At 45.7% G+C, this 14,498-nt stretch overlaps 1 protein-coding gene across 1 annotated transcript in view; it reads left to right on the top strand.

Moving 5' to 3' along the window:
* The window catches only part of LOC108786005 (protein SSUH2 homolog), a 17,199-nt gene extending 4,291 nt beyond the window's left edge, over positions 1 to 12,908 (top strand). Inside the window, exons 3-11 of the mRNA XM_018555214.1 lie at positions 3,239 to 3,368; positions 4,437 to 4,497; positions 4,654 to 4,778; positions 5,941 to 6,003; positions 8,629 to 8,660; positions 9,406 to 9,498; positions 9,586 to 9,691; positions 10,612 to 10,716; positions 12,774 to 12,908. Of these exons, the coding sequence (XP_018410716.1) occupies positions 3,239 to 3,368; positions 4,437 to 4,497; positions 4,654 to 4,778; positions 5,941 to 6,003; positions 8,629 to 8,660; positions 9,406 to 9,498; positions 9,586 to 9,691; positions 10,612 to 10,716; positions 12,774 to 12,908 (850 nt within the window). The remainder of the gene's footprint in view (positions 1 to 3,238; positions 3,369 to 4,436; positions 4,498 to 4,653; positions 4,779 to 5,940; positions 6,004 to 8,628; positions 8,661 to 9,405; positions 9,499 to 9,585; positions 9,692 to 10,611; positions 10,717 to 12,773) is intronic.
* Positions 12,909 to 14,498: the final 1,590 nt, after the last annotated feature.

Raw genomic sequence — 14,498 nt, 5'->3', positions numbered from 1 at the left:
GTGTGATGTTATTCAAACCCTATAACAGGAAGTGCCTGAACAAGGACCTCCATGGCAGTTTCACCCTGTGTTATACACTGAGTGGCCAGATTATTATGACCGCCTGACGTTTGTAGGCAAATTAGCTATAATTTGGCGCTGAAGTTGCTAGAGGGCCAGACCATTATAAATAGGGAAGCGGGTTGGTTACCACGACAGTAGAAGTGATTTGTTTCTGAAGATACGGGGAAACAACGCCATTTAACAGCCTTTGAACGTGGGATGATTGTTGGCGCTCGGAGCCATGGAGCGAGTATCAGCAAAACAGCAGAATTCGTTAAATGTTCAAGAGCAGATGTTGTCAAAGTTTTGAAAGACCGGACTGTCAGCCGAAAATCTGGGTCTGAATTGTGGCCGTCAGCGACTAGTCAATGTTAGGGCAGAACGGGGGAGTGGCAAGACTGGTACAAGACAACAGAAGGGCAACAGTGCCGTGTCAGATTCCTCGCATCACCTTTCACCATCTCGTGGAGTCACGAGGCGGCCCAACGAAGTACTGACGGGGGGGGTCATAATAATCTGGCCACTCAGTGTATGTGGGGGATGTCTGACCAGAGAGAGGGCGTATGTGAATGAAAGATTCCGATTTAGAAATATAACGATTTGCTTCTGAGGTGACATCAGCATAGGAAAGTTTATTGTGGGTTTTAGCGATCGGGTTGGTTTTATTTTCCTCTGTGGAATCCATAGGCATAAAAAGGTGACATATCCTCGTGTGACACTTTACTGCTGTAGACAATCATTACAAGTTCATTTAACTTTAATGTCAGCTAATAATTCATTTGGTGGCATCATCACTGCTGTACAGGAGGCAAGGCATGCGGAAATAGATGGCGGACTTTGGAATGAACATAAGTGGAGTCTTATCAAGAATATTCTCTGCTGTGTTACTCGTATACATGATGCCTCTGGGACTTCATAATACAAATGTTACAGTTTAACGTGGAACTGTAACCAAACATATATACTTTAAAGTGAATCTAAAGCCATGTTTTTTTTTAACTTAGCTAGTGTAGGAAATGGTTCAAACCACTGTCAGGTGAGTGAGCTGTCAGGTGCCGGTGAGTTGTCACCGGCATGGAAATAGAGGGAAAATCTTTTTTTTTTTCTGTCACAACCATATGGGATTTCCCTCACTTTAGAGAAATTCAGTCTCACTTCCACAGCAGGGGTGGACCTCTTGCCGGTGCAGACCCTCCGCATGTGCCCCTGATGAGACCCTCTGCGTGTGCACCAGCTGAGATCCACCACAGTTGCCCCTGGTGAGACCCTCCGCATGTACCCCTGGTGAGACCCTCCGTGGACCTGTAACCAAAAAATATTTTTAAAGTCCATCTAAAGCCATTTTTTAAAATCAGTTTAGAGCAGGAAAGGGCTACACCCCTTGCCAGGTTTTTATTGCGGTCCCCAGTGGGGAAATCACCATTTTTATTTCTATGGGAAAATCCAAAACTTTTACAGGGTTATTCACAAAAGGGTGAAGAGTTTGGAGAAGGCCGGAGAAGGGAACAATCTAGGACAACATCGCTGACCTGGAAAGTGAGCTGAATTGGAGAATTTTTCCATATCAGCTATTTTGTTCTAGATTTTTCACTTCTCCAAACTATTCACACTTTAGTGAATAGAAGTGTAAGCTGTCACCACAACAGGAATAGAGGGAACATCTTCCAATGGGGACAACTGTTTAAGAGGGGAAAAAGGGGAGAGATTCCCTCTCATCTCCGGTTGTGTCTCACTACAGTGCTCTGTGCTGGCAGAGCTGAGTAATGGCCACACCCCTCAACCTAAGTGTCCTCACACAGGCTTGTGTTGCAGAAAAAGAGAGGAGTCAAGTCAGACCAGAGAGGGGGATGTCTGACCAGAGAATTGGATGTTTGACCAGAGAGGAAGCTTGTCAGACCAGAAAGGGGGCGTATCAGACCAGGGAGGACGTGTGTCAGACCAGAGGGGAGGGATGTCTGACCAAAGAGGAGGAGTGTCAGAACTGAGAGTGGGGATGCCTGACCAGAGGGTAGGGATGTCTAACCAGAGAGGAGGAGTGCCACAACTGAGAGTGGGGATGTCTGACCAGAGAGGAGGTGTGTCTGATCAGAGAGGGGGGGCGGTTCCGACCAGAAATAAGGTGTCAGATCAGACAGGGGGTGTGTCTGACCAGAGAGGAGGCATGTCAGACCAGCTCATTTACTGTGCTGATTACTGAGTGTACTGGGTCCAACTCTGGTGCTTATAAGATTACACAATCATATTAGACTCTGCACAATGCTGTACCAGGAACTTGGATTTAAATGGGGTAAGTACAAGTCTGTCCTTGTCTGTTCAGGAACCCTTCTTCCTTCTATCCAAAAAAAGTGAAGTTTCACTGAGTTAAACTGAGACAATTGTGTACTCCTGGACATGACAGGTAGGGATGCACCGATACTGATACTAGTATCGATATCGGTGCCGATACCGAGTATTTGGGGTTGGTACTCATACTCGCCCAAATGCTCCGATGCCTAGCCAGATACTTCCTGTATCAGGAAGCCGGGCAGCGTCACTTGTGATGAGAGAGCATGGAGCCGACTTCCCGGCCAATCAGGAAGCCGGGCAGCGTGTAATGACTCGCTGCCCGGCTTCCCAATTGGTTGGGAAGCTGGCCGATCAGGAAGACGGGCGCCGTGTAATGACGCAGCGCCCCGGCATTCTGATTGGCCGGGAAGCCGGCTTCATGCTCCCTCGTCATCTCATGACGAGGGAGCATGGAGCCGGCCTCCAGGCCAATCAGAAAGCCGGGCGCCGCGTCGTTACACGGCGCCCGGCTTCCATGATTGGCCTGCAAGACGGCTCCGGCTGGGTACCGGAGGAAGGCCGCTCCTGGCTGGAGAGGCCCCGGGGGTGGCAGGCTGGACATGCGGAGGCGAGAGGGGACAGAGATCCGCACTGAGGGATTCGTATGGGACGGCTTTCTTGTTAATCGGGAAGCCGGGTGGCAAGTCATTACATGGAACCTGGCTTCCTGAATGGGACTTCCGGTACTCGGTCGTTGGTATCGACGAGTAGCGGAACAAAATTATCGGTACTCGTACTCTGTATCAAAATACCGGTATGGGTGCATCCCTAGGTAAAATGTTTTGAAACTTGACCCTTGTGCAGATATTCTAGTAGGATATTGTATAATAGGATATGTGTACCGCACCCTTCACTGCTCATCCCATTACAGGCCGCCTTACGTCTCGGAGGATGTGGCCAGACAAGTGTTAATGGACTACAGTAAGAAACACAGCTTCTTCAGCTCCAAGGCGGCAACAAACATGCAGCTACAAAAGACCCAGACCTTCCACACTCACAGGGTAACTGCATACCAATAAGATCCTTTCATTATGGCTGTTCACTTTAAGGGCAAGGGGGAGCAAATCAGTGTGCGCGCAGTTCATCCTCCTTCCTGTAGGTGTCAGAATTGTAATAACAATTCTTAAATATGAGATTAAACAGGACAAATTCTTTTGTTTTTTTAAAAACCATTATCAAGATTTTTTTGAATTAGAAGTTTCATATAATAGTGATTTTTTCCCCCCATAAATTCATTATTATTCATTTCTTTTTGTGTTTTTTATTTTATTTATTAGTTATATATTCAATTCAACACATTTCTACACCCAAATGTTTTATAATGAAGTAGGCAAGAGCAGGGGCGTAACTAGAGATCACAGGGCCCCATAGCAAAATTTTTGTCTGGGGCCCTGTGACTTCTAGTTATGCCCCTTGCAGAGCCCACTTGAGATCCCACACAGCCCACCTGAGGGTGACCCTGCCGAGCCCACCATAGACTCTCTATGGTTAGCTCGGCAGGGTCACCCTCAGGTTGGCTGGTCGCACTCCTTACCTGTCCGCCTCCTCTTCCTCCTTGCTCGCACAGCGCATTCTTCTTCAGAGACGCCAGTGAAAGCCACCAGCAGAGGATGCCACAGAGACACAGGCGGCCCACTCGGCATCTGGCCGGGCCCCCCTGTGCGTCATGCGTCCCTTCCAGCATCCCTGTACCCCCTCGGCGCAATTCTCAGGCACAGTTGGTGTGTTATAGCCACAAAAGGGGGGGGACAACCCCATACTAATGCACACGGGTTTAGAATTGGATGTCCAACAAGCTCATATACTGTAGATGTGATGGTCAGGTTTTCATAAACCTTGGTCACATAGTTTGGATTCAGGCCTCCTCCTTCCTCCTTCCGGTGTTCCCTCTAATGTTGTCCTCCAGAAAGTTCTTTCCCCCATTGCCTGGCCACACTGTTTACTCAATATGCAGTCAGCTGACATGAGCAGGATCTATTTCCAACCTTTTGTAAAAGACCAATTATCATATATTTTTCCAAGAGAGGATTGTTTTCTTGAACACGATAACATTTTCATTCTAATTACAGTATCGCCTGCAGACCTTCACGGAATCGCGAAAGTGTAAATGGGTTACTGTCCCTTATGATGGTAAGTGAGGTTTACTATTCCATCCAAAACTAAAAGCCAAAATGATTTAGATAGAGATACACTTTGTCTCTCTCTCATTACATTGTTAGGGCATGGATAAAATACTCTATGATAGAACATGTCCTGGTGCCTATTCCTGTTTCTGTCTTTGGACAGGCAAACCTATAGATGGACCAGGTAACGGACCAGCTCCAAAACCGTGGGAAGTTCCTGTTCAGCTACCAAATATGTTTCAGGCTGGGAAGAAAAAAGTGAGAGTCCCCCATACTTCCAGGCTGGAGGTAAAATCTCTCTGCAATTTGATGTGCTTTCACTCAGGGGCATTGATGAAGCTCTCAATACACAGCGGGGACGGGGGGGATGGGGGTCAGTCTTCGGGACTATTTCCGCTCTGTGTAAATTGGAGCTTGAGCTACTGAGCTTGGTTAATTTATTTTGTAATCAATGTAACCTGGAATAATAGTCCAGCAGTCCAACTGCTGACGTGAAATTGAAGTACGTCTTTTGCTGCATGAAATATCTCATAGTTGTCTGCCTATAAAAAGATAATAAAAGATAACTGTACCAGAGAAACTTTATGTAAAATTGTTCTGTGGGAATTCACCACCAGCCTTTGCTTATTGCTTTTATGGATTTTTCACAAAATGTATAAATCTGTGGCTGTTGTGTGAATGGGGCAAACCTGAATGGATGTTCTTAAAGGAGAACTATGGGCTAAGTGTTTTTCCCCATAGTTCTCCTAAGGGTCACGGGAGGACACAAACTAGAGTCCTCCCGCCACCCAAAGCTCAGTATATAGCGAGCTACAGCTCACGGTATACTGAGACCGCCGCAGCCTTGACGGATCCAGACAATACTGTCGATATCCACCCAGCTGCGTGAGTGACAGCTGGCTCTGCCTATCTAGCGGCAGAGCCAGCTGTACCCGCCCCCCTCCCCCGACCGTTCCTCCAGTCAGCGCTGGCGGATCGGAGCGGAGAGGGGGGGGATCCCTGCAGGGAGCCGTGAGTGACAGTCACGGCTCTCTGCAGGGACAGGATCGTGAAGTGAGCGAGCGACGGTATGTGTTCGCTCACTTCCTGATCTACTGAGCCGACGTGTGACAGTTTCATTGTCACACGTCGGCTCGAACTATGAGGATGAGTGATTTTCACTCGCCTCATAGTTCTCCTTTAAGATATTTTCTCTTCTGGCTGAATGTTCTTAGGCTATTTTTTTAGGCTATTTTCTCTTATGTTCGTATGTTCTTAGGATATCAGGAAACCTTAAAGTTGCCTTGCGAAAGACAACTCAAATATCAGAAAAATAAGATTTTGCACATATTAAAAACATTTGAAAGGGTATTATTCACAACTTTTGTGTGAATGCTGATACCTTAGAACAGCAAACGGTTTTATAAATGGAGCCCTTATTGTCGATGTTTTTTTCCCCCATCTGTTTCAGGTGTGTGCATACTGCAAAGGGATTGGCAGAAAAAAATGTGCCAAGTGTGGAGGACTCGGAAAGGTCAGCAGAATGAAATCTCCGTTTTAGCTCTTAAAATTGAACTCAATGTTACATAGTTACATAGTATTTGAGGTTGAATAAAGACACAATTCCATCAAGTTCAACCTATTGCGTGTACGCATATGGTTCTGCTGGTGTGTGTGTGTGTGTATGAGTCCATGTGTGATCTTGTTCTTAGCAGTACCTGTACCCCTGTATATTACGGTCTCTCAGGAAATCATCCAAGAGCTTCGTGAATGATTCCACACTCTTAGCTGAAATCACTGCATGTGGCAGCGAGTTCCAGACCCTAACCGCTCTAACTGAGAAGAACCCCCTTCGCCCCTTGTACTGAAATTTTTTCTCCACCAATTTTAGATGGTGGCCTCTAGTCTTTGTTATGGGGTTAATCGTAAAGAGTTTGTTGCTAATGTTGCCATCACTATTGAACATTTTGTACATGAAAATCATGTCCCCCCCCTTAATCTCCTTACTTCCAACGTGAACGTATTTCAATTTAGTAGCCGTGTCTCATAGCTCTGGTCCTCCATCCCCTTAATGAGTTTGGTTGCCCTTCTCTGGACTCTTTCCAGTTCAAGGACATCCTTACTGTGGACTGGTGACCAAAACTGGACCGCATACTCCAGATGAGGCTGAACCAGTGATCTGTAAAGTGGCAAAATTATAAACTTGACTCTGCAATACGTTCCATTCTTAATACAGGACAGGGCTCTACTTGCTTTGCTTACAGCAGCCTGGCACTGCAAGCTATTATTCAATCTGTGGTCTACAATGACCCCCAAATGCTTCTCCATTTCTGACTTCCCTAGTGGCATACCCATAATTATATAGCCCATTTGCCTATTTTTAACACCAGAGTGCATTTCTTTGCATTTATCGACATTAAACCTCATCTGCCATACAGTTGACCACTCCCCTATTTTATCCAGGTCCTCCTGTAATGTTATAATGTCTAAGTCCGTGTCTATTACCCTCCCAATTTTGGTATCATCAGCAAACACTGAAACATGGCTATTCACGCCCTCCCCGGTATCGTTAATAAACAGGTTGAATAGCATGGGGCCTAGCACAGAACCCTGAGGCACACCGCTCAAGGCCCTAGACCAGTCTGAAAAGGTGCCATTTATCGATACTCTCTGAACACGTTATGTTGTGATTTTCAACAACAGTTAAATTGTGGGCCTACACACTGAAATATGAATTTAATGCGGAACTATAGGCAGACATAAAAGGCAAAAATGTATAAAGTTCTGTATCAATAATGAATCAGAAAAATGTATTTTATGAAATGGAAACCGTGTTAGGACCTGAATTTGACTTGGTATCAGCCTCTTGTGGTCTACTGGAGGGCTTAGAGAGGGGGAAAAAGAAGCAGCGCAAGGAGTCAAGGCTGAATTGAAGTTTCAGCAGTATGCAGGGAATGATGGAAACTGAATACAGAAAAAAATTGCACAGTTGTTCAGGAGATACACTATAAAGGTGCCCATACACTGCTCGATTCTGGTACGAGAATCGAGCAGTGTGAACTAAGACGTGCTGTCACGCTCGCCTATTTAGCGGAGGTCTGTATAGCGGATCACAACTGCGGAAGTGGAGTTGTAGGGGTTTAGGACGGGAATCAGGACGCAACTCTTTCTCACTTTACCCAGTTTTGGATGAGGCCGTGAGGGAGTTGCAACACATCATACCCCGTCCCCTGGATTGTGTAATTGGGAGAAGTCTCTACGGGGTTATTCACAAAAGGGTGAACAGTTTGGAGAAGGCCGGAGAAGTGAACCATCTAGGACAACATAGTTGATTTGGAACAATTCTCCAATTCAGCTCACTGTTCAGTTCAGCTCTGTTCTCCTAGATTGTTCACTTCTCCGGCCTTCTCCAAACCCTTCACCCTTTTGTGAATACCCCTGTAAATGTTTGTGGACACCTGACCATCACACCTATGTGAGTGTGTCGAACTTCCAACTACAAAACCATGGCCCTTATATGAAATTGTTCCCTTTGTGGCTATAAGATCCCCCACTTTTCTTGGAAGTCTTCCACAACATTTTGGAAGGTGTCTTTGAGTATCTGTGCCCATTTGTGAGGTCAGGTACTGATGCTGGATGAGAAGTCCTGGCTCACAATCAGCTTTCTAATCCATCCCAAAGGTGTTCAGCAGGATTGAGGTCAGGACTTTGTGCAAGACACTCGAGTTCCTCCACACCAAACTGCTCAAAACCATGTTGGATAAGAAGACCTGGCTCACAATCGGCTTTCCAAATTCATCCCAAAGATGTTCAGTAGGGTTGAGGTCAGGGCTCTGTGCGGGACACTCGAGTTCCTGCGAACCACACTGGTCACACCATGTCTTTATGGACCTGACTTTGTACACAGGGGGCATTCATGGTGGAACAGAAAATGGTCTTCACCAAACTGTTACCACAAGACTGGAAGAGGACAGTTGTCTACAATGTCTTTGTATGATGTAGTAGGATTAACAGAACCTTCACTGCAGACTCCTGAACTCGATCATTGGAGGAGGTCCACATACTTTAGGTTGTATAGCATACAAAGTACATTTAATTGAGGTGTTTTTGGCCCTTTTTAAAAAAAAGTGTTCTAATTTGTCTTCATTTGCATTTACAGGCAAAAAAGGCGACTGGAAATGAAAGATCCATGTAAGTTAATTGATGGGAAATGTATACAATCAAAGTGAAGATGAGTCAACGTAGGTTGAGAATTCTTGTAAGAAATGTGGACGGGATCGTTTATGCAGCTTCAAGAACAAAATGACCCCATGGTCAGATGAATATCAGCATGAAGGTCATTCATATACATAAGAGAGCAGTCTCAATTGATCAGTGTGTTATATCTAAGAAATGAACAACAGCAAAAGGTTTCCTAGCACACCCACCAGCCAGCATGCAAAAAAACTTGTCTCACCGCTAAGGTTAAAAACAGAGTTTTAGATACACGTCTTCTGCAGAAAATGTGAAAGCCGCACAGCCGCGCCAAGGCACCTCTATCCATACACAGCACGATTATCGTACGATCGCGGGATTTCCCGCGATTCTCGTACGAGAATCGTGCAGTTTATGGGTAACTTAATCCATCGCCTTGCAATTAGCAGCAGAGTTGTCAGCCTTTGTTGCGTGTCCTCCTTCAGTTGGCCATTGTGCTTTGTATCAAGTATTCAGCCCCCCAGAAAAGGTTTCATCTTGTGCTCTTGTGGTGGAGGCAGAAGAGCAAGAGAGGGCTGGTAAGATGAGCATAGCTGGGGGTGGGGCTTTTACAAACACTCTATCACCGTGTCCTAAAAGAACATGGATTAGGGGTTCCAACCGGCTAAACAGGATTGGGTGATCCAGGTTTTTATTAATGAACTCATCTGTAGTAACCAAGCTCATTCTTCTGATCATGCAGGTGTGGGTATTGCAATGGCTACCGTTCCTTCATGTGCGAGGACTGCCACGGGCAGGGGCATGATTTGAAGTACATAGAGCTGACTGTAAAATGGTAAGATTACGATGACTCTGTCGGTGTTATTTAGAAGGTCGTGGAGGCGTTTTTTTATGCTGAAATTGTGTTTTTGGTCTCTTTCAGGAAAAACCACCCCATTGAGTTTGTAGCGGACCACAAGTCTGACTTTCCATCAAAGAGATTCAAGAAGGTGACTGGGGAGGTTGTCTTCTCCGATGAGCAGATGAGTGTGAGATCTGTTTAAATCTGCTTTTTTGTATACATTTCATATTGAAACTTTTCCATGATTTTTGTTGCATCTTACTGCTCCTGAACTCCTCAGACCCCTTCGCAGTCACTTCCTGTCTACATCATGTGCTCCATAGGTGGCTGCATGTTGTTGCTCAGGGTGGGACTCTTGATGGTGACAATGGTAGAACTGGCCATGCAATGGACAATGTCATGGCTGGTTATAGCCACCGCTAAGAGCACATGTGACAGGGTGACAACGCAAAAGAACAAATGCAAGACAGGAACAAATAATTTTCTACCTCTCATCAGGAAGTGACTGAATGAGGCTGAGATCAAGATCAGCACTTAAAGGAGAATTATGAGGCGAGTGATTTTCACTCAGCCTCATAATCTGAGCCGACCTGTGACAATGAAACTGTCACACAGGTCGGCTCAGTAGATCGGGAAGTGAGCGAACACATACCGTCGCTCGCTCACTTCTCGATCTATCCCTGCAGAGAGCCGTGACTGTCACTCACGGCTCCCTGCAGGGATTCCCCCCTCCACCCCTGTCTGATCCTCCAGCGCTGACTGGGGGAGGGGGCGGGTACAGCTGGCTCTGCCTCTGGATAGGCAGAGCCAGCTGTCAATCCCGCAGCTGGGTGGATCTCAACATCAATGTCGGGATCCGCTCCGGTTTGCGGCGTCTCAGTATATAGGGAGCTGTAGCTTGCGGTATACTGAGCTTAGGGTAACGGGAGGACGCTAGTTTGTGTCCTCCCGTTACCCTAAGGAGAACTGTGGGGAAAAACACTGACCCCATAGTTCTCCTTCAATGAAACTTAGTGGCTGGGTGGAGATGATGTTTGTATATGAAGAAAATCGTTCCATGTGTCATGCTGGATGGTGGAATAATCAGGAATATCTCTGTGATTGCAGCTGATTCCGGTCACCGGATTCCCAGATCCCTCCATAAACGAAGCGTCTCAAAAAGCAATTACTCAGCATCGCCTACACTCCGAGTCTTCTAAAATATTGAGACAGGTATGTGATGATCAACTGTATATCAGAGATATCTAATGGGAACTTTGAATGTACCAAATATATATATCTATTTATAGTGATGCATCGATACCGTTTTTTTCGGTATCGCGTACGAGTATCGATACTTTGTTGTCGGTATTCACCGATACCGAGTACCGATACCAGTGCTTCTGCTGACATGGAGCCGGCTTCCAGGCCAATCAGGAAGCCGGGAGGCGGGTCATTACTCGCCGCCCAGCTTCCTGTGTACAGGAAGCCGGCTCCATGTTCCCCTACGGCACTGCCTGTCAGAGGAAATCTTCCCCTGACCGAAAGTTCCAGTATCGGGGAAGGTATTGAAGCATTTGGGCGATTACGAGTACTCACCCAAATACTCGGTATCAGCACCGATACCGGTACTAGTATCAGTATCGGTGCATCCCTATTTATTTATATACATAGAGACAGCATAATGGGAGGTGCTGGCAGGTAATGGTCAAGGGGTGGGAGGTGGGCAGTTATGCGCAGTTGTCGTGCTGATTTGTCTTTCGGGAAAGAGGGGGCAGACGTCGGACCACACTGCCAGCGACTCTGGTGTCTGGCCGGCTCACTGGTTGCCAGGAGCATCCTGCTCAGCTTCTGGCAACCGTTGATGTCAGTCAGCTGGCTGGGAAGCCACACAGAGCGTCACAGGTTACTAAGAGCTCTTAGCAACCTGGTATGTTGTGGCCGGCCCCCATCATCAAGCCGTCCCCCAATGAGATGCCGCCTGAGGCAACAGCCCTGGGGTTTGTAGTTTCAGCACAGTTGGAGTGCCAAGGTTGCCTACTCCTGATTTGGAACATGTAGCTGAATGATAGCACAAGGCTGAAGTCCTTATTGAGGTCAAGGAACTCCTGAATGACTTGCAATATTTACTGTAGGCTGAGGATTATCCTGTAATAAACAGGACCCCCCTCCCCCTAACCTGTACTCAAAGTGAGGAGCCTTCACTGCACAACATCTTTTTTGATTATTTTATCAAAATGTTGACAGCCATGTTGGAAAGGTAAAAAAAAACAAAAATCTTTGAGGACCAGGTTGTGTTATCCTAAGGTCCAGGTAGTGGGCAGCTCAGTAGACCATGCCCAGGTCTTGGGGCTTCTCACATGTTCATGTGATGAAATGTGTGGGATCATGCATGCTCCTCTCTATATAAAAGCACAAAGCCAGTAGCCAAAGTAATTGGAAGAAGCATCGGTTGCTTTAAATGTGTAGGATATTTTATGGAAGATTTTCTGTAATGCGACACATTTCGGGAATCTGTATGATCTTCCTCAGGGCCGCTGATGTCTGTAAACAAAGAAAAACAGGAGATGGTAAAACTTGTAGCAAATCAGCATCTCAGCAGAGATCCAGTACAGACGATGTTATGGCTGACTGTCATGGGTACCGTGCGCAGGTGTCCTCACACCGCATGCAGGTACCTCCACGGGAGGACCAAATGCGTGACCACACCAGACAAGGCCAATTGAGCTTATATATATATATATATAGTTTATTTATACAGAGCAAAACATAACACAAACCACAACTAAGTAACGATAACCAACTAAATACACACCCAAGCACATACAAAAAGATAATATAAAGTAACCAAAACTAGGAGGAAACCGCAGAATACCCACACAGGGTATAACAGGCCAGGAAAACCTGGGGAGCAGGGCAACAGGGCTCAGGACAACAAGCAGGTAACAGGGCTCAGGATTCGCACTAAAAGGCAACAGGATACTGAAGCAAAATCCTGACTGCAGGGAGGGATTAAATACCCTCCCAGGAATTGATTAATCACTGACAGCTGGAAGAGAGCCACAGGTGAGGACTGGACAAGCGGGTTCCAGCACCACCCAGTGGTGGTCCGGTACCTAACATCTCCTGGCTGCCCGAAAACACCTACAGATGAGCACAGGAACTGCAGGACCTGCTTCCTGCGCCCCCTGGAGGAGCTATGGTCCCTGACACTGACTATTCTCTGAAGTGATTGTGAGTGACAATATTCACCTCGCCTTGTATAAAATTCATCTTCCTTCTTTCTCTAGGAACACAGGATCGAGTGGCTGCCTCTGACCAAGGTGGAATATACATGGAAAAATAAACAATATGAGTTCTTTGTGTATGGGAAAGAAAAAAAAGTTTATGCAGATAATTATCCAATGGGCTGTGCAGTCATGTGACTGGCGAACAATAGGGACTTCTGGACTATAAAGAACAATCTTCAGGATAGTTTACATCCATAATGAACTCGTTTTCCAGTGACAGAAGAAATACAAAAATAAAAGGGGGAGAGAGAGAGATACAATGTTCTAGCTGTCACTATCATTACAATGTATCATTTAGCAGGAACAATGTCCAGCTTCTGGGGATAACAGAAACATTTGAGAAGAGAGTGAGAGAGAGAGAGAGAGAAAGAAAAAAGTGAGAAAGAAAGTATCCATGTTTTATTATAATTATTCCTGATGGATTTTGATTATATTTAAGCAGCTGAAATCGGCACGTTCTCTACAAATAGTTTCCGCAGAGTTTCACAAGAGCATCATGAGTGAACCTGAACAATATGACAGGATGTCACAGTGTGTTACAATGATTCCGAAAGAATGTTACAACCTGATGAAACAGGAATCGCTTCCTCGAAAGCCTTCTCATCTGTGTCATAAATGTTGTTCAATAAGCAGGTTGGGGAACATTGAGGACAGAGAAAAGGAAGCCCTTGGGGGGGAAATGAGACTAAGAAGAAGGTAAATCATCGGCACAAACCTATATGTAGATATTTCCCGGTGTGCTCACGTGATTCAGTCGTATGGCATTTCGTTCTCCAAGATCTGTAACATTGTTAAAGTCATTTCTATAGTCTTTTTATTTTATTTATTTGTTTAATTATTTTTATTGTTCTATCTTTATATCTAATATGTTGTTATATCACAATTGTTCATTTTAAGGTTTTACATTCACCACAAATATTTTTATGATTATGAGGACGGTCACTTTGATCAGATGTTTTATGCTAGTTTTCAATCAGTTTTTTAGGTTTGTATTATTTGTGTAATAAAACGTGGTCATACCACTCTTTGTATCTGTATGTACATGCATCAGACTCTATGCACTATTATTATTAGACAGGATTTATAGAGCGCCAACAGTTTGCGCAGCGCTTTACAATATAAGGAAGCCATTACAATGACATAGTTACATAGTATTTGGGGTTGAATAAAGACATAAATAAATTTGGGGTTGAATAAAGACAACCCATATAGGTCCACGCATCACTATACAATTCAAGACAAGATGGTAAGGAGGGCCCTGCCCCTGAGAGCTGACAATCTAAAAGGGAGGGGCCAGTCATACATGAGGAGGTAGCTGTGTGGGGATGAATTGTTTGAGAACGTGATGGTTCAGTACTTAGGTTGAGGTGGGATAGACTTCCCTGAAGAGATTAGTCTTAAGGGATCGCCTAAAAGCAGTCAGAGTGGGAGATAGACGGGCAGGTTGGGGTAGGGAGTTCCAGAGAATGGTGTCACGTACCTTGGTGTGAGCCTGAAGTGATGATGAAGGCCTTCCCTTGCTGCTCTCGTCTGAGCCCCACTGGAGATGGAACAGTAGTTGTACAGACAGCGAGGGGCACGAGTGCCTGTGGCTGGTATGACTACTTGACACACTGGATACGCTGATGCTGACAACAGGACGCCAGAGGCAGCTGGTGGTCGATGGCTAGATTAGACGACACTTGTGTGAGGAGCTGAAGTGTAGTCAGGAACAAGCCAGATCGG

The sequence above is a fragment of the Nanorana parkeri genome, unplaced genomic scaffold, assembly GCF_000935625.1.
Source record: "Nanorana parkeri isolate BGI_ZX_2015 unplaced genomic scaffold, ASM93562v1 scaffold188, whole genome shotgun sequence".
NCBI lineage: Eukaryota > Metazoa > Chordata > Amphibia > Anura > Dicroglossidae > Nanorana > Nanorana parkeri.
This window is presented reverse-complemented; position numbering and strand designations above follow the sequence as displayed.